At 41.4% G+C, this 19,901-nt stretch overlaps 1 protein-coding gene across 3 annotated transcripts in view; it reads left to right on the top strand.

Moving 5' to 3' along the window:
• The window catches only part of arap1 (ArfGAP with RhoGAP domain, ankyrin repeat and PH domain 1), a 50,602-nt gene that overhangs the window by 18,582 nt on the left and 12,119 nt on the right, over positions 1-19,901 (top strand). For all 3 annotated transcript variants that reach the window (XM_080459507.1, XM_080459508.1, XM_080459506.1), the window contains exons 6-26: positions 538-690; positions 883-952; positions 1,032-1,152; positions 1,302-1,486; positions 1,611-1,717; positions 3,336-3,535; positions 3,842-3,927; positions 4,140-4,322; positions 11,912-12,086; positions 13,178-13,312; positions 13,405-13,540; positions 13,733-13,835; positions 14,305-14,497; positions 14,866-14,911; positions 15,404-15,567; positions 17,032-17,244; positions 17,858-17,963; positions 18,053-18,200; positions 18,934-19,020; positions 19,334-19,411; positions 19,555-19,672. In XM_080459507.1, coding sequence (XP_080315633.1) covers positions 538-690; positions 883-952; positions 1,032-1,152; positions 1,302-1,486; positions 1,611-1,717; positions 3,336-3,535; positions 3,842-3,927; positions 4,140-4,322; positions 11,912-12,086; positions 13,178-13,312; positions 13,405-13,540; positions 13,733-13,835; positions 14,305-14,497; positions 14,866-14,911; positions 15,404-15,567; positions 17,032-17,244; positions 17,858-17,963; positions 18,053-18,200; positions 18,934-19,020; positions 19,334-19,411; positions 19,555-19,672 — 2,807 coding nt within the window. The remainder of the gene's footprint in view (positions 1-537; positions 691-882; positions 953-1,031; positions 1,153-1,301; positions 1,487-1,610; positions 1,718-3,335; positions 3,536-3,841; positions 3,928-4,139; positions 4,323-11,911; positions 12,087-13,177; positions 13,313-13,404; positions 13,541-13,732; positions 13,836-14,304; positions 14,498-14,865; positions 14,912-15,403; positions 15,568-17,031; positions 17,245-17,857; positions 17,964-18,052; positions 18,201-18,933; positions 19,021-19,333; positions 19,412-19,554; positions 19,673-19,901) is intronic.

The following is a 19,901-nucleotide window of genomic DNA, read 5'->3' as shown; positions in this document are numbered from 1 at the left end:
GAGGATCAATATGAGAAACAACTGCGTCAAAAGTAAATCTGACTGGCAGCTACGCGCTGGACTTCTTGCAGTTGGCAATCTGATTGTGTATATTTATTAAGGAGTCAAACAAAAATGATTCTCTTCACTTTGCTGTGCTATGGCTTATTGCAATCACATGTGGAATGCAACATAACAGCTACAACAGTGCCGTGTGGATTATGCCAAGAAAAACTTTGTTTGCGGTTGTATCCCACTGGAAAGTGTGGCATGTGTGGCATGTTTCAGAAAAACTTGGCCAATTATTAACAGTCAGGAAATGATAATTGGCACAGTTGGGAAATGATCAGCATCGAGAGACAATATAACATTTTAAAAGGAGTTCAGCCATCATTAAGTATTTCTATGATCGCGCGGTATTGCAAATGATCTAAATGTAAGTCCTTGTGCGAAAAGGTACTACTGGCACATCCTTATGATACAACTAGAAGGATTGCTAAAAAAAAAAAAAAAAAAAGGATTAAGTGTAAATATGTTTTCCCTTTTGTGCCTCCAAAGCTCTAACCTGTGGCAGAATGAGGGTCTTGACAAACAACAAGGCAGCGTCTACCTGCCAGACAATGGCAGGCTTCCCCCGGCAGCTAAGGAAGACAACGCTCAGCTCTCTGCAGTCATAAAAATGGGCTGGCTGGACAAGAATCCCCCTCAGGGGTATGGAAAACATCCCATAGACACACACACACACACACACACACACACACACACACACACACACACAGAAGCTTTGTTTCTGCTGAAAATAGAAGCCTCATTGATTTGTACACATTACAATATAATTTCTAATATTAAAAAAGAAGAAAAAAAAACGTTGTAAAAGTTCCTCTGCATGCCCTTTTATTCTAGGGTTCTTTATTACCAGAGGCGATGGGTGAAGCTGGATGCTGACTATCTGAGATACTTTGACACTGACAAGGTAATGACACATACTCAAGGCTCATTGGCTCAACAGCAGTCGGTTTTTCACTCGTGCTGTTTGTACGTGTGCGTTGTAGGATGTGTATTCTAAGGGCATCATCTCGACAGCGTTCATCACGAACGTGACCAGTGTTGGGGAGCTGAAATTAGAGGTTGGCACAAGCAATCGAACCTTCATCTTCAGGGCTGAAAGTGAAGGTCTGTCTTTTTAATTAACCTTGCATGGGTCTACTTAAACCTTTGCAGACGATTTGTAGGACATCATGCCATGTGCCCATGTCTTAATAATTCTTAATAGTGTTCATGCTTTGCACCGAATCCCGACATGCGTTTCCACGTCATTTCAGCTGAGAGAAACGGCTGGGTGACTGTTCTGCAGGACGTCACCAGGGGGCGCCAACGACGCAGCACTATCAGCCCTGTCATCTCTGTGACCCCAGACTATCAGGGCTATTTGGAGCTCAGAGGGTTACGCTCCAAACTTTACACAGTTGTCGCTCTAGATAAAGTCTATCTCTACAAAAACATTGATGTAAGATGTCTTTGTTTGCAGAATCTGAGTTTTCAAATTAAGATGTGCATTGATTTAAAAAAAAATTAAATAAAAAAAATAAAAAAGAAGAAGAAGGTGAAACTTTCTCTTTATTTCCCTCCAGGACTATCGTATTGGAGTAGGCATCACATCTATTGATATGAATGTGGGGAATATTAAAGACACAGAACGACGTAGCTTCGACCTCACCACGCCGTATCGAATGTTCAGGTAACCAATCCACTCACAAATACAAACAAAATGTTTATTGTGATTTGTATACGGTCTCTACCAACAAGCCACCTGCACTGACACTGACCAACAGTAGTCGTATCAAAAAAATGGAAGAACTATTTAAACGCGAAAGTCTTTACTTGTTGTGAGTCAACTGCTGAGAGGGTTGTGGGTGTTGGACAGTTGGAGAAATGAGGTTGCATTGTCTTACTGAGAACTCGCCCCTCTCCCTCTCGCGCTCCTCAGAGTCTTTAGCTGGATGTCTGTGTGTTTGAGCAAATGAAAAGCTGTTTTGTTTGACTGCATGTGTGTATGTGAGGTCTGATGGCTGACTGTGGGCAGCCTGTGGTGCAGAGACTCAGCTTGACAGGATGGGGACATGTGAAAAGGCTTGTGTATTTTGGGGGTTTGTCTGTGTGTGTATCTGTGTGTGTGGGTGTGTCTGTGTGTCTTTGCTATGCGGTGAGTCTTGATCAGAGTCCAACAATAACTCCTATTTCCTTGCAAACTAATTGTAATCTGTAAGTCTGAAGATTTATTTTCATTCAAAGTTTTTTGAGATTGTCCCGGTATGTAAATAAATAATGTTAATTTCATATTCTGCCTCAAGTTCAAACATTTTTGTGAAACTGAGTCATCAAAAGTTAGTTTTGTAGATTTTTTTTATGTTTAGAGATTTTGAACAATAGATGAAAAGAGGCTTGTCTAATCAGCATTATCAATAGTCTGTTTTGGACAGCTGGTGAATTGGAGATATAGGTGAGAGCAACAAAGTCGGCAATTCAATAGAGTACACCTTGAAGACCCCCACCCCAACAGACATTTCAACTCTTGACACTTAATAGTACACTAAAATAAAGTCTCAAAAACGGGAAACAAGACCAAGTGTGGTGGGGTATAAATCATAACAGCTTTAGTGGATGGTGGCAAACAAGTGTTGAAACTGTTGAAAATGTGTTTGAGGTTGAGGTTTTGTAGAGACTTTATTAAGTAGAAAAACTGACAAGGGAATCCTCAAACCCATAGTGACAATATTCAAATCAAGTGTGCTTTTTCTGCTCTGGAATTAGACACTTGCATCACATCACCTGCTTTGTGAAGCAGAAGTCATCCTATGTGTTTGCATCTTTCTAAAAAAAAACATTCATCGTAAGATAACCTACTGCATCAAAGGTCTCCATTATCACATGGGTGCAACACTACTATCACATACATTTTAAGTGTTTAAAGAAGACAATTACTACCATGCAAAGTGAGTTCAACCATCCTTTTTTAGACATTACGGTCTTTCAGAAAGTGTGTTTGTGCGTGAGTTACTATTCTATTGGTAGATAAAACCAGATCAGGGCCAGACGGGTGAAAAGAGGAAGGAAAGTCTGAGTCAAGTTTCAAATCTGTCCGTATGTGCATGGATATGAGTTTGTATGGATTCCAGGTTCTGATTGAATTATATTTAGCAAAACAGGAGCCAAGTAAGAGTCAGCCCCTCGTGCACACATGAGCATAAGGCCGCAGACAGAAAAGGGCCAGAAGCGGCTTTCGGTCACTTGGCTGCTGGCCGTGACACCGTCATGTCAGGACTAACACTCCGTCATGTGCTCACGTCTCTCCGCAGTTTTATAGCGGAGTCTGAGCAGATGAAGGATCAGTGGGTGGAAGCCATGAGGAATGCCATAGGTGAGGCTTTGTCCAATAGCGAGGTCGCCGAGCGGATCTGGGCGGAGACGAGCAACAGCCTCTGCGCCGACTGTGGGGCTCCCAAACCTGAATGGGCGGCCATCAACTTGTGTGTGGTGATCTGCAAGCGATGTGCAGGTTGGTGTGAGTCGCTTTGGGTTTGCGGGGAGTGTTTGGAGGTGTCCGTGCCACATCTACTTTTGTATTTATCTGTCAATCAACCTTTCTCTGCATGTGTTTGAATGTCTGTATATTAATTAAAAATGATTTCTCCTCTCGTGTATTAAAACACTAGTGATGGATATAGGATATAATGAAATGTGGGTTGAAGAGAGCTTACAGCAGCCGTTTTTGAATTCTTTTTGTTCAATTTCAGAGCAGTATTGTGTTGTCATTTCTTTTCAAATGATAGTATCTCATTTGAAACATGCATGTTTGTTTCAGGAGAGCACAGAGGCCTGGGTCCAAGCATCTCAAAGGTTCGGAGTCTAAAGATGGATAGGAAGGTCTGGACTGAGGAACTTATTCAGGTACACACAATCACTTGGGCGTTTTCCCAAAAAGGATTGGAAAACCATTACATCTTGTACGGAGCACAATCATCTAGTTTTTGCTTATAAAGACGAATTAGCAGGACTGGAAGTAACGGCGTGGCCCACACACACACACACGATAAGGCGGGCAGATGAAATGTGCAACATAAACTACAACTTCCTCTCTTCCTTACGTACCTGCGATGCAGGTGTTCCTCTTGCTGGGCAACAAGCGGGTCAACAGTTTCTGGGCAGCGAACGTCCCGCCAAGCGAAGCCCTGTCACCCTCGAGCTGCAGCGACGAGAGACGTCGCTTCATCACCAACAAATACCGCCAGGGCAAATACAGGAAATACCACCCTCTGTATGGAAACCAGCGAGAGCTCAATAATGTGAGTTGAAGGCACTTCTTGGATTGTTTGCGTCTGTCTGGTTCACTTTCCCAGCGAGACGTGTTTATGTGGTAACATTTATAGTCGACTAAACTGGGAAGTCAGTCAACATATCAGAACACAAGTGTGTTTTTAGAAGCCACTCTCTGTTGGTTTACCAGTCTGCGATGGCAGAATTCTGTAAAAAATAAACCATTATGTTGTCCTCATTCAGTCATTGCTCTCTTTTGCTTTTAAATGTAATGGCAGTTTAGTTCCCTCAGTTTATAGATTTACTCAAAGGTTTTATAGAAGTTGTGCAGTGCAGCTAAAAGACGAGCTCCAAAATCAGGTTTTTAATACTTAAGAACCAAATATTCTGCTACAAAGGGAGGATTTGATTGAGGCAGATGTGAAAAGAATTAGAGGCAATGATTATGGGGTCTCTTCTGTCTGCACTCAAGCCTCAGTTGACACTTTTCCATTTCTTTTTCCTTCTTTCTGCTGCCTGATTCTGGAGACCTATTTCTGATACTTGTTCCGAAAGTGGGACATTTAACGGACTGATTTGAACTTGCAGTTCGAGTGAAAAGCGAGTGATTTGATTACAAATGCAGACTGATTCCCAGATTAAGTCTGACGTGTAAAAACGCAGTCCACCAGTTGTAATGACTGATACTCAGAGTTGTGGTAAATTAAACACAGTGTGATGTCGGTGCAGGTTTCTGGAGATATTCCGTCAGTTAGTAGCATGCAACGATTAAAATCCTCATATAGTCATTCATTGTAATTCGATTCAGGGAAGATCTAAAAGCAACACATCTCAGTCCGCACACACTCATTGTCAAACTTGCAGGCAATTGAGGGTCACTTGCAAACCCCGCATGAGTGAATTTGGACTGAGGGAGGAAACCTGAGTACTTAGAAAAACCCCAGGGAGTACATGCAAACTCCACAATGAAAGGCCGAGTTCAAACTCAAACATTCTAACTCCATGACTCAAGCATCCTGACTACCCATTCACTGCTCAGCCCAAGAAAAGATGATCATTGTCTTCCAAGATTGTGACTATAACAATTTAACACAGTTGACCCAAAAAAACCACAATAAGATGAAGTTAGAATGTTGTGGAGGGCAGTGACGAGAAGCTCACGCAGTCACTGAAGATGGGAAGATTTAACATGATTCTAAATGTTGCTGAGGTTGTTATGAGGTGAGAAGGCCAACAGTTTTATCAGATTTCCACTCCATGCGAGACACTTGTCTGCTATTAATGAACTATTCTTTTTTAAGTTTGAGTCACTACTTACCAGTTTAGAGATGAGACATTAAGACACTCCTCAATAACTGATGGGAAAGGAATGAAAGCATGAATCTCAGATTAAGCTCTGATGATATTTCGCCAGACATCTCTAATTTACGACACGGCTATGAAGAGTAAAGATAAGTACCCTGCTTTATTCCTTATCTAAAACAAAGAAGTGTAATGTCTTGATTAAATCCGTTGATTTTGCCATTTTAATGTCAAATTGAACTGAGTTAACCTTTTTTCCTTTTCTGAGGATGAGTTTCCACATTGATGGTTTGATTTCTTTGGCATTACTTTGGCCCCTTTTCTAACTTTTAAGTAGGTGCTATGAAAGATTGCTTCAATGGTTTGTGCGCGTTGCAGTCTTGTCCTTGTTCACCCTGTTAAGTTGTTACATTTGGTCAGTGTAAGTAGGACGTCGGGGGAACAAGCCTGGGAACGGCTGGAGCTGAGCCTTTGATATCGTTCCCCTGCAGCGCTGCATCATGTGTGGTAAATGTCTGAGTGTTTGAGACCCAGCTGGGTCACTCATTAGCTGCTTAACCCACTTACTGCAAGCCGTTTGTATGGCTCACAGACACACTGAGCGTGTGACTGACTCACACTTACCACCTGACCTGTGACTTATATTTTTATGCCTCTCAGGTGTTAGTGTCTATATGTGCGAGTCTGTGTGAGTCATTGTGTTTGTGATCTGCAGAGCAAGATGAAATCAATCCATGCGTTTCCTCTTGGAAAAAAAAAAAATATTTTTTTAGCGGCTGCTCTCCAGCTCTTTGTGTCCGCTTCATTTCTTTGTAGTGTTCTGTTGTCTCTTTCAAATCTGCTGCCCTACCTGTTTGCCTCTGGTCCTAGTCAAAACATTTCAAGTTCCTCTGCAATGCAATACTTTCTTCCGACTTGGGCGTGTCTTAGCAAAGCACACTCTTGAAATGTGTTTTGTGTCAATGATGCACTCGTGTCATAAAAGTGCCAGTAAAGATAGTGAAGGTTGATATGGCAAAGAAGAGCAAGTTTGGTTTCCACCTGAGCGCTTTAATGCCCCTGGCTACATTCAACTTTATTTACTTGCCTCTCCCCCCCCCCCCCCCCCCCCACACACACACACACACACTTCTCCATTCCTTTTCTTCGTTGTGTTTTCCTTTTTTCGTGAATGTGACATCATTACACGCTGATTTAACTGGAATGTGCAGTAACTCCGCCCCTCCTCCTCCTGTCCTCCTCATTGTTTGGCTTGGGACTCCTGAAGTAAGTTGATCCCTTAAACTTCTGCTTCATTTTCTGTTTAGTTGCGAGCAGTAATTCCTATCTGACTAAAAGCTCACAAATAGGCTTTGCTTTTTGTTCGCCCTGTCTGTGTGGACTGACTTTAGAGCAGTGATTGAAGGGAACTGAGAACTTTCAGGTAAGATAGTGTGTGAGCTGAGCTGTTGGAGAGGACACTGGAAATGTGTTGTGTCTCTGCATCTGTCTGGATTTGTTTTTTGTTTTTGTTTTTTTCTCAGCTGTGAAGAATCTCAGTGTGACTTGGTATTTTCATGGGCATAGGTTCACATGAGTATTGCAATATCTGCCAGTGGACTTTGGATCTCGGTCTGTAATCTCAGTGCAATTAAACCACCACATGTGAATGCATAGGTTTGTGTTGTAACTGTGTGCACAGCGGCATTGTAGAAGTGTTGTCGTGAGTGCACATTGGAGTTGTCGTGCATATGTATTTCTCTGGAGTGGGCTGAGATATGCTAACATGCATATTAATGTGCCTGTGTAGGCATGTTCGTTTGCCTTTTTTTTGTGTGTTTTTTTATGTGTGCTGCGGTTTCTCCCTCTCACTCCCATGGTCTGTGTGTTCTCTGTGTACTCACAGTAGATAACAAGCGCACCTCTGTCTGTGCCACTTTGCTTTCTCTCACTCTGGAGGTCCTCTCTTGTGTGCCTTCTCTTATTACTTTACTCCGCAGGTCATCTGCTCGTCGGGCTTTCCGCAAGTCTGGTATTCAGTAGCCTAGTTTTCTATCCAGGGGCGGAAAGAGGGCTGAACATTTTTGTTTAAAGTATTTCTGAAATGTTAAAAAAAAAAGAGAAAAAAAAGAATAGTTAAGTGAAAGTATAAAACTTTTTAAAAACGACTTAAATATTTACTTTTTAACTGCATTTAAATTACATTGTCAGGAGCAGACGATCGGGTTGATTTACCTCATGAAGAAATATGTGCAGTGTGTTTGTCAGCCAAATGAGAAAGTATATAAAACCTACATTGTGACTATTATACAAAAAAAATGTTGGGGTAAATGTAAAACAGGAATTTTGTCTTTAAAGGATAACTTATTGGCTACAAAAAGTGCTGATCAAAAAGTTTAAACACCGTTTTGAATTGTGATTGACTTTTAAGTTGAAAAATGGGGAATTATTTTGTATTCTGTAAATTGTGCTTACGATTGATTCTCTTTTCTTTAATTTTTGTTTCTATTGAGCATGCACACATTGATCCCACGTATTCACAATCCTTTTCTAAAACAGCGTTTCCTGAACATGAGTCATAGTGTGTCAAGTGAAGCGACAGCCAGCTGAGAGTCTCCATCGAGCCAGTATATAAACTGTTTCTCAGAGCTTTGTCGTTTGGTGGTTTCCTTCAAGTGTGTTTATTTGCGGGCGCATAAAAGAGGCGACCGAGAGCGCTACAGTACGGCACCGAGTTATTTAACACTGAAAGTGGGCAGGTTGACCATATCTCAGCTTGTGAGGTCCAGCCACGCCGCCCACTCACTCGGCAATAATCCAAGTCTTCTGGAGTTCGAGCGGTTGCTTGTTGAGCGTGTGATGGGGACAATTGGCATGTCACTGCTGTTCAGTTTAGCGAGCTGAAAGTTGGAAGGCGGTAATAAAAACAAATAATTCCTGGCTTGTTTGTGTGCTTTTATAGTTTTGGAATGTGCCGCACACTTTAAATTTAGAAGAAGACTTCATTCCTTTTATCCTCCATTTTTGTTGATTTAACACTTTGTCTTACTGTTTGTATTACACTTATTCATATTTTGCTTTTCTGTCTCTGTGGGTCTCGAACTGTTTTTCTTGCATTTATGAATCTTTTCTTTTTTTTTTTTTTAATTTCCCCTATTTCATTCGTCTGGATTTTCACCTCGCTGTCTCTCTAAGCCGCCTCTGGTGACGTAATGATGGAACATATGTGGAAAGCATCTTGCTCTCATCTGGATTTAATATATGAAGATAAATGCACATGTGTGGGCGTTTTTTTGGACGGACTTTCAGTACATATATGCTTTAAAAAAAAAATCTACAAAGCGGAGTCTGCTGTGTGTGTTTGTACATTGGCTACGGGGGTCATGTTGAGTTTCCAGCCAAGTACAATCAGTGTCTGATTAATGTGCCCAACTCGAACCCTTTCATGTTCCTTTCACAATATTTTTCTTTCTTGTGTTTCTCTCATCTGTCTTTTCCTCCAATTCGGGCCCGTACTACTGCCAAGGCCAGATGGAGGCCTGCCATTTAAGACACACCCAGATAAAATCTTTCTCTCTCTCTCTCTCTCTCTTGGGAAATTGGGTAAGATTCTTGAATTCCCTTCTCTTCTCCTCTCACTGCGTGTCTGTGTGTGTTATTGCGTTACTCCCTGCCTCATAGGCAGCAGATGTCGGAGGGTGAGGTCTTCAAAGACTCAAAACAACCCATTTCCTTGTTGTGCTTTGTTCTGATTGGTTCACCTCTCACAGTTAAAATAAGCATCCCTCGCTATTGAGTTACTTCACACTGACCTATATACAACACAACGCAGCTTTTGCATGTGCGCTTACTGAGACGGTGCGCGAGCAGGCCGCGAATGTCATAAAACGTCACTCTGCACTCCTGTTTGCTGGAAAGCCGTGTTGATGAACAGCATTGTGCCAGTGGTCAGATGTATATCATGATAAGGATTAGGCTGTGGTATTACAGCTAATGCTTGTCTGCAGGGATTGATCTTGTGTAAATTCTCGGGAAAGACGCACATGTTCGGGTCATTTCAATTGAGAAGTTTACTCTGGCTGCCAGACATGTACAACCTCAGCAAATGAAAGCTGTGTGGTGTTTCACCTCCATGCAGAAGATGTAATATTTCACTAACTCCAAGCAATGTGCGTGTGTGTGACACTTACTTTCCTATAGATTCAATTTGATTTCATCTTCATCTTGTCAATAATATCCACCACTCTAGTTTAACGCCGTTAACTGACTGCCCTGGTTTGCGTATGTGTCTTGCTATCTGGACGCACTTTTAACTTGGAAGAAATTCAGAAGAGGCCCAATGCCTTTAAGAGACTTGTGAAGAAGATTAACTGTGATTTTCTAAAACACCTGAAACCAGTTGTTTCATGGCAGTCATGTGATCCATACCATGAAAATGTTCATGTGGATGTGCTCTGCTCCAGATGGTGGACCGCAGCTTTGCCTTCAGATGTCTTCAATGACGTGTGCGAGATAAAGAAAAAAAATGCAGCTTGTTTCTTTGTCTGTTGGGCGTGTGTGTGGGGGTTTCTTGTGCAACTTTAATCTTTGTCAATTAGTCTGTTTGTCTGTGTGCAGGGACTTGATAATGCTTAAATAGAGGAGGAGCTCTGTTTGTGTGTGAGTGCTGAGGAATTTCTCAATCAGGCTAAAAAGAGCTTATTGGTTTTAACACAAAGTGTGTCTGTGTGTCTGTGTGTTTGTGTGTGTGCATGCACACATATAAAATGTTTCTTTTCTTCTGCATTTTTGGGCGTCCGAATCTGATTTCTTTGGTGTAAACGTGCTACTTCCTCCTTCATGGAAGCCACTACGTTCCTCTTTTGACTCCTGCTTCTTCCTCAATGTAATATTCATGTGTACACTTCTTTCTTTTTTTTAAAGATAGAGTGGCGCTGTACGCAAGCCAATGTAGGTTTTTACTGGCAAAAATCGATTTACAGGGACAAAGTTGGAAGATATTTTTCTCATGTTTGAGGTTTCCTCAGCAGTAGCAATGAATTAAAGAAAAACACTGGATGACTTGATCAAATATAATAGTATCTAAAGCTTCTCAGTCCTCTTAGCTTAACTGTTGGTCTTTGGAGTCCAGGTCACCGATGATCCACTTGCATCAGGGTTAGACACTAATCACTGCAAAATGCCTCGAGGCTGCTTTGTTATTAAATGTATAAGCAGTGGATTTGGTTTACGATCAAAATTTGGCACAAAGCTGAAACAACTGGGAGCTCATGGTTGATAGTTTTATTATAGTAATAATCTCCCAAGTCACAATAAATCCACCCAAAATTACCTGGATTCTCCATTAACAGTACAGCATTGTTGTTTTTTTTTTAATCAAAATGCATTAGATGCCTCCTAAGTTCATATTTGAAGGTCATATCAGTGTCGGTAGGCGGTTAACAGAGTGAAGGCGCTACAGTTTATTATGCATATGATTATCAGAGGAACTGCAGGTTTTGAAGCTTCCCTACGTATTCACATACTCTACCTGCGTTTTATCATTTTTGCATCGCATTGACATGATTATAGCTTCACTAGCAGCTACAAAACCTTTATAAACCTATCATATCACTACTGATTGCATTTGCCATATGCACCTTTCAGAACTATTACTTCTAAACCATTTCTGATATCTAAATATATAGAAAACTAGCAAAAAGCAGAGAAACTGCTTTTTGTGTTTTTATCATTACGGTCTGCACTATGACTGTCATATTGTAGGTTAACACTTAATATGATGGGTTAAAATCCATAGAAATAACTTTAATTAAGAGATTTAGTAAAGTACTCCTTTCTGTCTGTCACTTTTTCTTCTTTTTCATAATTTCATAGCCATAAAATCAAAACGTATCCAGACTGCCTACTTATAAGAGGGTTGATTTATCTGCTTATTTGAGTAAATCTCCCTCATTCTCCTTCACTAGGGTTACTTTGTCTTTAAGGGTGTGTTCTGTCAGTGTCCTCAGTTCAATTGTCCCCATCTTTTTTTTTCTTCAGATTCTTGAATCTTATTAAATTTGACAATATCGATGTATTTGGCAAATTATGTTCTAATATGAATTTATTGCCTTTGTTGGAGTCGTCTTCTGTCCAACTTTCACATTAATGTGGTTTGATTTTAGTTCAATACCAGCTCTCAGTTCTGAGAGGCTCGATATGTTTCTTATTGATGTTTACAAGCAACACACAGTGATCCCATTCTGTTGTTTTTGTGTATTAAATATGCATCAATACATTTACTTGTACTGCTCAATGTAGTCTCATTGTCTCTTATTCGCTCTCTATCTCTCTCAAGGCTCTGTGTATAAACGTGCAGAGTAGTGATGTTCTGGAGACGCTGAGCCTGATTTTCTGCGGTGCAGACGTGAATTGTTCAACTGGTATGCCAAATTGGCCCTCGCCTCTCTCCCTGGCCTCCGCACACGCGCAACCTTTGCAGGCTGAATTAATTAGCCATAATCTCAACACAGGTACAGTATTACACACACACATGATCACAACGTTGAATTTGATTTCATGGTGCTTGCATTAAGGTTGAGAAGGATTTACAGCTCTTTTGTAATCATTCTCATAAGCTGTGTATCCAGAGATATGTTGAACAGGTTCTCAATCAATCATTTAAGATGACAGTGAGTTTTCACAAGCAGTTTAACAAAAAATGCTGAGTTCATATTTTTGAGACTCAATCAGAGTGGTGTCCTGAGAGGAGTTGCTGAGGGTGTAGCCTAATGATGTCGGGTTGATTAAGGGAGAATCGTTCAGAGAAGTAACCTCAGACCAGCCAGTCTGATTGAGTAGCTTCAAATCCTGAAAATAAAGGTTGAAATCCGGTGCTATCAGACATTCCATTAATTCACTTTTTTATGGTAATTTAATTTGAAATGCACCACTTTCTTTTACAGTCAAAGGTAGCTGCATTAGTCTATCAGCAGGCAGATAGTGTCGGGGTGAAACAGTACAAAATTGGGAATATGAAAACCCGAGTCAGCTGTGTTACAGGTAAAACATAATAAGATGGTAGAGTATTCATTTTGGTCTGCGGTCCTTGAAAACTGATTTGTTTGCTAAATATTTGCTCGCTCACTGTAGTTTATTGGCCTATGATCTAGGTGAAATGCATATTATGGATGAACGAAAATATTAAACATATTTTTTGAATTTTTTTAAATGGCTTAAAACCAGCTAATTTTGTTAGGTCAGTTATTGAGAGTGGTTTTAATGCAGGTATTTTACTTGTGGAAAATAACCGGGAATGAGGTGAAAAGTCCTCGGGAGCTACAATAAGACAGCAGAATTGAACACATTGTTTTGAGAGTTTAAGTGACAGAGAGAGAGACCTTATTCTTTGCCTTCATCCATAGTGATCAGCATAAAATGGGACATGTTGACATAATGGGAACAAGGCCAGTCAGTACAAAGCAGGAATACCAAACGTTCTCGTGAGAAAGTTCACAAAATTGCAACAAGGATTGCTGATGTCTTTGTAAGCATCCCTGTGGCTGAAATTGATGAAACGGTTTTTGCAAAAGAAAATGTATTTCCCTTTTTTTTCTGTCTGTAGAGCTGCCACGATCAGAAGTCGTTGAGCTTATGGAGCCGATACATTTCCCACCGACACCTTGTGTATCTCACAATGGCTTCTTGTTCAAGACTGCATCCATGGCCCGGGCGACCACAGAGCACAAGGGCAGAGAGGGTACGCACACACAGCACAGCTCAAACACTCACAGGCCCTCTTTAACACCCTAAAAATATGTCTTAATAATATGTATCATTTTGTCTTCTTAGAGTTCAGCCGTCGCTGGTGCACGTTAAACGATGGCACGTTCAGCTACTATGAAAGTGACAAGAACTCGAACCCAAACGGAGTACTGAAGGCAACAGAGATAGTCTGTTTGGCTGTTGACGCACCTCAGAAACATGGGTACACACACACACACTACTTTGTGTCATTTATGCTTGATTCAATGCTGTAAACTGAAAGCCTTGTGTAATATTGGAAAAGCGGCTCTCTTATGGAAACCATGCATGTGTGAACAAAGCTCCAAGATTCATTTTCAACTCTACATTTTCTTATATTGGTCTGTGCCTTGCTTCCTCTCAACCTATTTTCCAGATACAGTCATACTTTTGAACTGTACACAGAGGCTGAGCGTCTCTATCTGTTCGGCACGGACGATCCAGACGGCCACAAACAGTGGGTCAAGTCTATCGCAAAGGTAACCTCCAAATGCGTCTTCCTTAAAGGGATAATGAGTTGTTCATGATTTACCAGATGGTAGATGAAAGTAAATTGGATAAGAGGTCAGTGCTCCACATGTTAATATGCAGTTATTAAGTACACTGCAAACTAGGATGTTTGCAGGATTATCTTCACATTTTCTTGCAGCCATGTTTGTGCAATCAAAATATAATAAACATTCCCAGTTGTCAGTCATGCCGTCATGTAGCACCTGTGAAAATTATATGGCTGATGATAGATTGCATTTTTAACAAACCTGGCCAAATAACATCACGTTGCTGCTGCTCACTGTTTTCTATTTGCGCTGAAACATTTTCTTCCTTGATTATTGGCGTTCAGGAGAGTGTGAAAAGAGTAAAGTGGTTGAATTTGCATGAAACCAGACGCGAACCAGTGATTGATGTGCTATAGATTTCAAAGTGTCTGTGTCTGTCTTTCATTTGTAGAGCTTTATTCCACCCGCCGCTGAGCCTTTGCTGAAATTGGGTTTTGAACGGATCGGGCGGCTGAAGTGTAAAGACGGCTTGAACCTGCAGACATCAAAGTTTGGGTGGTTCGCCCTGGTGGGCTCCACGCTTCATGTTTACCTGGAGGCCAACAATGGAGAAGAAATCCACCTGCGCAAGCTGAATGAGCTCTGTGAGTGTGAAGAAATGAACACCAAAGACACTTTTTCATTTATATTCTGTGTACTGCAAAGGTGGCAGTGACAGTAATTGTAATCATGATAGTACTTGAGTAGACTTTGTGGTCGCCTGTGCTTTATTTCAATATATTTTTCTGACCACTTTCTAATTTTAGTGTCTGGTGAGTTTTTCTATTACTATTTTCTGAAAACTGACCTCGGAACAGGACAATCCAGCGGTTTAGGCTGAAAAGATCAAAGCTGCTGATGGAAGCGGTTATTCACTCCGAAGCTACAGAAGAGAGTGTAAATCCTGACATTGGCACAAGTGCTGAGACTGTCTGTTGCAGAATGCTGATTGCTGTGCGTTTGTGTTTTCCAGCAATTCAACAAGACAATGAAGTACTGGTATTGGTGGAGAGAGGCAGGTGAGATGAAAAAAATATCTGGTGGTTGTTTGTTCTATTCCTAAAGTGGAAAAGTAAATGCCTTAATACAGTGGTTTTAAAGTTGTGCCTGAGCTGTATTAATATATTCTGCAATCTGGAATAGACCTTGGAAAGTGCCAAATGCTGATTGTTTAGAAGGCGGCTGTTTCAGTATGTTTGTGTTGGCGTCACTGTAATATTTAGGCAAACCATACATTAGACAGAAGGACATTTCTATACATAATGTGTGGAGCTTCAATAAAAAAGGGTGGAATTACTGCCCCAACGTGTCCTGTACAACTGCTGCAACAGGTTCTAAAGAACAGCTAAAGTTTACCTCGCTCTGTTTTTACTGATGATATTTATTCTTTAAATCCTCAGTGTGAAATGTGTGAACGCTGCTTCTTTTCCTCTCGCTTACTTCCGTGTTGATTGTTACTGTCGCTCCACCCTGGCTCCCCTTTCCCCTCTGCTCCAATTCCCGTTGCTCAGGACTTTGTACATAGAGGGAGAGAGAAAGCTGGATTTTTCTGGCTGGTGTGGCGCCATCCAGGCAGCAGCGGGGAGCGGAGGAGACACGCTGAGCCAGCAGCAGCTCACGGAGACGGACATACCCGTCGTAGTGTACAGCTGCATCGGCTACATCACACAGTGTGGTAAGACACATCTACAGACGGCATGTTTGAACGAAGGAACTTCACACACCAAATGAAAGCCCACTGCGAGTTTAGCTCTTAATTATTCATCATGGTTGCTGAATGCCTCCAGTTTCATCACAGGAACGGTTGCTCACATGGCTCACATGGCTCCATGCGATGGCGGCCTTTGTGCAACTCTGTGTGTACTCTTGGCACTTCCTAAATGTTTGTGTACTCATGTGACTATAATAGCAGGATTCCATCTCTGTAAGAGACCAGCGGGCCACACGAAAACAAAAGCAACTCTGTTCCATCTTCATTTCTCTCCTTGCTCTCTCCTCGGTGTCAGTTTCCCCCTCCCTCGTTTTCTTTTTATTCTCCTCTTTCTTCCACAATCATCATTCCTCCTCCCACCCTTCACTGGCTGGCCAACCACATTTCTCAAACAATGAACCGGTGTTACCTTCCTGTATTGTTCTGGTCAGCAGTAAACAACTGTGACATTGGCTGATGTCATCAAATTCTGTAGCTATTTTCAAGCAAATGTTCCAGATACCAACGCTGAAATGTGTCCGCTTCATGTTTCAAGAAAACATTATTGTGAAGGTGCATCACTTGAGACATTTAACCACCGTCTGGTTAAAACTGCATGGTAATTCTGAGTCAGTGTTACTATAAGAGAACAAGAACAGGGCAAAAAGAGAAGTATGATGGAAGGTTTTTCAACGAGCAGAAGCCTTCTAATAGGAGTTACTATGAGAATACACTGACTTCAAGTTTATGTCAGTATAAAATATTGCAATACCTACACACAGTAATCATTTTTCATAGTTGGAAAGTAGGTTTATTTTCATAACAACATTCAGGTAATTCAAGGTTAGAAGCAAGATAATAAATAGTTGAAGGTATTCCAGAAATTGCATTTGAAAAGCCAACAACAGGACAAAAAAGCAACAGCTGCAGAAGAACTTTATAAGTTGCACTGTTCTTCCTTGGAAAGCTCAACAATTCTTTTGAGCACCGAAATCTTCCAAGTTTGTTTTGCAGGTGATTTTTAACACTGAATTAACCTGTTCAGATATTTTGACGGGTTTGTGCTTCATCACATACTAATACTTATCTTCACACTCAACAAAGAGGACTGCACCCACCTCCATGTCTCCATGTGTGTTTACAGATTGAAGCATGTTGTCCTCATGGCACTGACACAGTGATGAACCATCGGATTTGCTTCTTTTTTTTTTTTCCCCAAGTTGAAAATCTGATGATGGATAACACTCTTTGATGTTCTTGATTGATATCTAGTCAGAGATCTGACAAGCATGAGAGTGTTAGACTTTAGACACATTTTCATAAGATACCCATTTTATTTCTGGCATCGCTCCATCTCTTCTATATTGAAATGCTTTTCCGCTGATCGATTTCTGCGACATGATTTCAAACCGCAATTGGTCAGATACAATATCTGCATTCTCTTTCCAGGATTGACGTCGGAAGGCATTTATCGTAAAAGTGGTGTGAACTCCCGCGTGGCGGCGCTTTGTGAACGGTTTCGCAGCGACGCTCGCAGCCTTCGTCTGAAAGAAGGGGAGCATCAGGTGGACGACGTCTCCAACACAATGAAGCGCTTCTTCAGGGAGTTGGGGGAGGGGCTGTTTACAACGGAGGACTCCCGAACCTGGCTCAGCGTCGCTGGTAGGAGTCACAAAAGCCCAAATAGTATGCATGTTGTTTTTTAAGGGGAGGTCAGGGTTCACCGGCTTATTTAAAGGCATTATGGTGTATGAATTTTATTTTTAAAGCTTGTGGACAACCATGTTGTCTTCTGAGACATCTGGAAATTAAAATGTTTTGAAGGCTTAAGTACCATTTAATGTGTGTTTTTTTTTAAGGAAGTACATTTCGAAGTAACGTATAAATGCCTCTCAACTAAGTTCTAATGCTGTCATTAAGTCATTTTTCTTCTGTAATTTAGTTCAAACATCGAAGCCTCCAACCTCCTGATTATGTTTTAATATCTTTATAAACATTCTTAGTCGCTGCAGCTTTGTACCAGGTGTCTTTTTATCATGATTTTGAACAAAAAGCCCGACCGTGTGTTTGCCTTCTTCTGTACATACGCATGATCCTGCCCCACATGTCAGATCAGAAGCAAACTTGGCTTAGCTTAGCAGAGCTGTTGTCACCACGTTTGCCTGTATTTGTATGTCATAACTCTTCTATCTCTTTTTAGATCCTGTATGCTCTTGTCATATACCTAACATATTTCTTGCTCTTTTCCTTGCTTCCCATCCGTCTTCTTCTCCAGCCATTGAGGATGAAAGTACAAAAATCTCCCAGTACAAGCTCCTGTTGAACAGACTGCCTCGTGTCAACAAAGCCACACTACAAGCTCTTATCAACCACCTCTACTGGTGAGGAAATGACACATTCCAACATGCACTTATCTCTTTCTTGTGTGCGCACGTGCGTAACGTGTGGTTTTTCAATGTTTGCGCTTCAGCGTGCAGCGTTTCTCTGATCGCAACCAGATGAACCTCCATAACCTGGCTATAGTGTTCGGTCCCACGCTGTTCCAGACCGATGGGAAGGACTACACGGCTGGCCGGGCCATAGAGGACCTCATTCAGCACTACACGGTCGTATTTGAGGTACAGGTTCGCTGCTCACTGTTGCTCAGAACAATGCTCAGACGAGGCAACACACTTTCCTCTGACATCCGAAAATTGGAAACGGCGTTCACAGTGCACAGGTTTCAAAGGTTGCATGTCATCTTATTACATTGGCTGTAAAGTTAATCTCAGAAAATGGCGGGGGCATGCAGTGAAAAGAACAGATAAAAACCATCCATCTTCATAGCCACGCGTTGCATCTCTCCCGTCTTTATCCCACTCGTGGCTGTGGGCAGTTTGAATCAACCAGCCAACTTCTGGCAAAACACACAGTACGCCCCGAATACATTGCCGGTCAATATGCTGTGAGCAAAGCCTGCAAACTAAGACATTACCTGTTGTTGTAATCCTTGTTTTGTGCTGTACAATTGCATAAGAAATGAAATATATCGTACTGTACGTCTATCTTTACGTGACCACAAGGTCACTCACGATAATCAGATTTCCCCTTCAAAGACATTGAAAAAGTTCCACGCTGTCATTACCAAAATGTATTTATTTATCTGATGAAAGACCAGCTCCAAATTACAGGAGGTCTAATCAGAGGTTCTGCTCTTTATGTTGGCAAGGAAATAATGCAGCTTCATGCCGGTGTCATGAGGCTGGTTTACTCTCGGCAAGGAGGTTTGAATTACGGGTAGAGGTATTTGCTCATGCGATCAATTTTTGACACCTCACTTGATAATCATTTATTTGTTCATGTGGTTTCCAGGTGGACGAGCAGCAGCTGAAGAAGCAGCTAGAAGAGATCACAGTCATCATCGACGTGCGAGATCGACTCCACTTAGTGAATTTCCCCGTGAGTCTCACAGACGCACACACTCTCGGTCGTCTGTTTCATGTTGAGACGCCTTTCTGCTTAATGTTGTTGCTGAGGTCTCAGCTGATCTTGTTTCAGTGAGATTATGTCTTAGTGTGAAGAAATGAAAGGGTGTAAACCTTTTAATGCCGCTTGTGAAATTCATGCATTAAGCAATGTTTGCCGTATTAGGAGTCTTATTTAAATGCAAATTTTTGTTTTGTACATTTTGTATTATGGCAGCTTTGCATGCAGTTATTCATCACCCTGACGTTGTTTACTCCCATTTGCCCTTGTTTGTTTGTGTTTGCAGAGTACTGAGCCAGGAGGCCACTTCATCTGCACCGTGTATCTGGAGAAAAAGGAGGAAACAGCGGAGCGTCATGTCAAGGTGACTTAACGTTCGCCTGACGACCCAACATGACTGGACGTTTAGTTTTCAGTTGTCTTCTTCGCTGTCCATTAAAGGGCCATGATAGCAAAGCACGTTTCACTTTGCCTGTTAGCAGAGTAACTGCGGAGCTTTTCCCTCAGATCCCCGGTTCCATGACGGCAGCAGAGCTGACATGTGAGGTTTTGGACCAGCGTAACATCTCTGTTAAAGACAAAGAGTACTGGAGCTGCTGGGAGGTCTGCGACAAAGAGGAAATGGGTGAGCCAGATGGGTAAACACAAGCTGGCATCATGACAGTTTGACAAACTTTGAGTCATTTTGTTGCTTTTCTTTGCTTCCTTTTCCAATGTTTTTCTCTTAAAAAAAAAAAAAATGTTTTTTTCTTTTTAAATCATAGCAAAGAAAGGTTTTGTTTTTCAAAAAGAAACACGGATCCATGCTGTTTCAAATTAACATGAACGATTAAAAGGCCCCAAGTGAAACAAAA

Source organism: Lipophrys pholis (assembly GCF_963383615.2).
Source record: "Lipophrys pholis genome assembly, chromosome: 3".
NCBI classification, from domain to species: Eukaryota; Metazoa; Chordata; class Actinopteri; order Blenniiformes; family Blenniidae; genus Lipophrys; species Lipophrys pholis.
The sequence above is the reverse complement of the archived record's forward strand: the minus strand, read 5'-3'. Positions and strand labels throughout refer to the sequence as shown.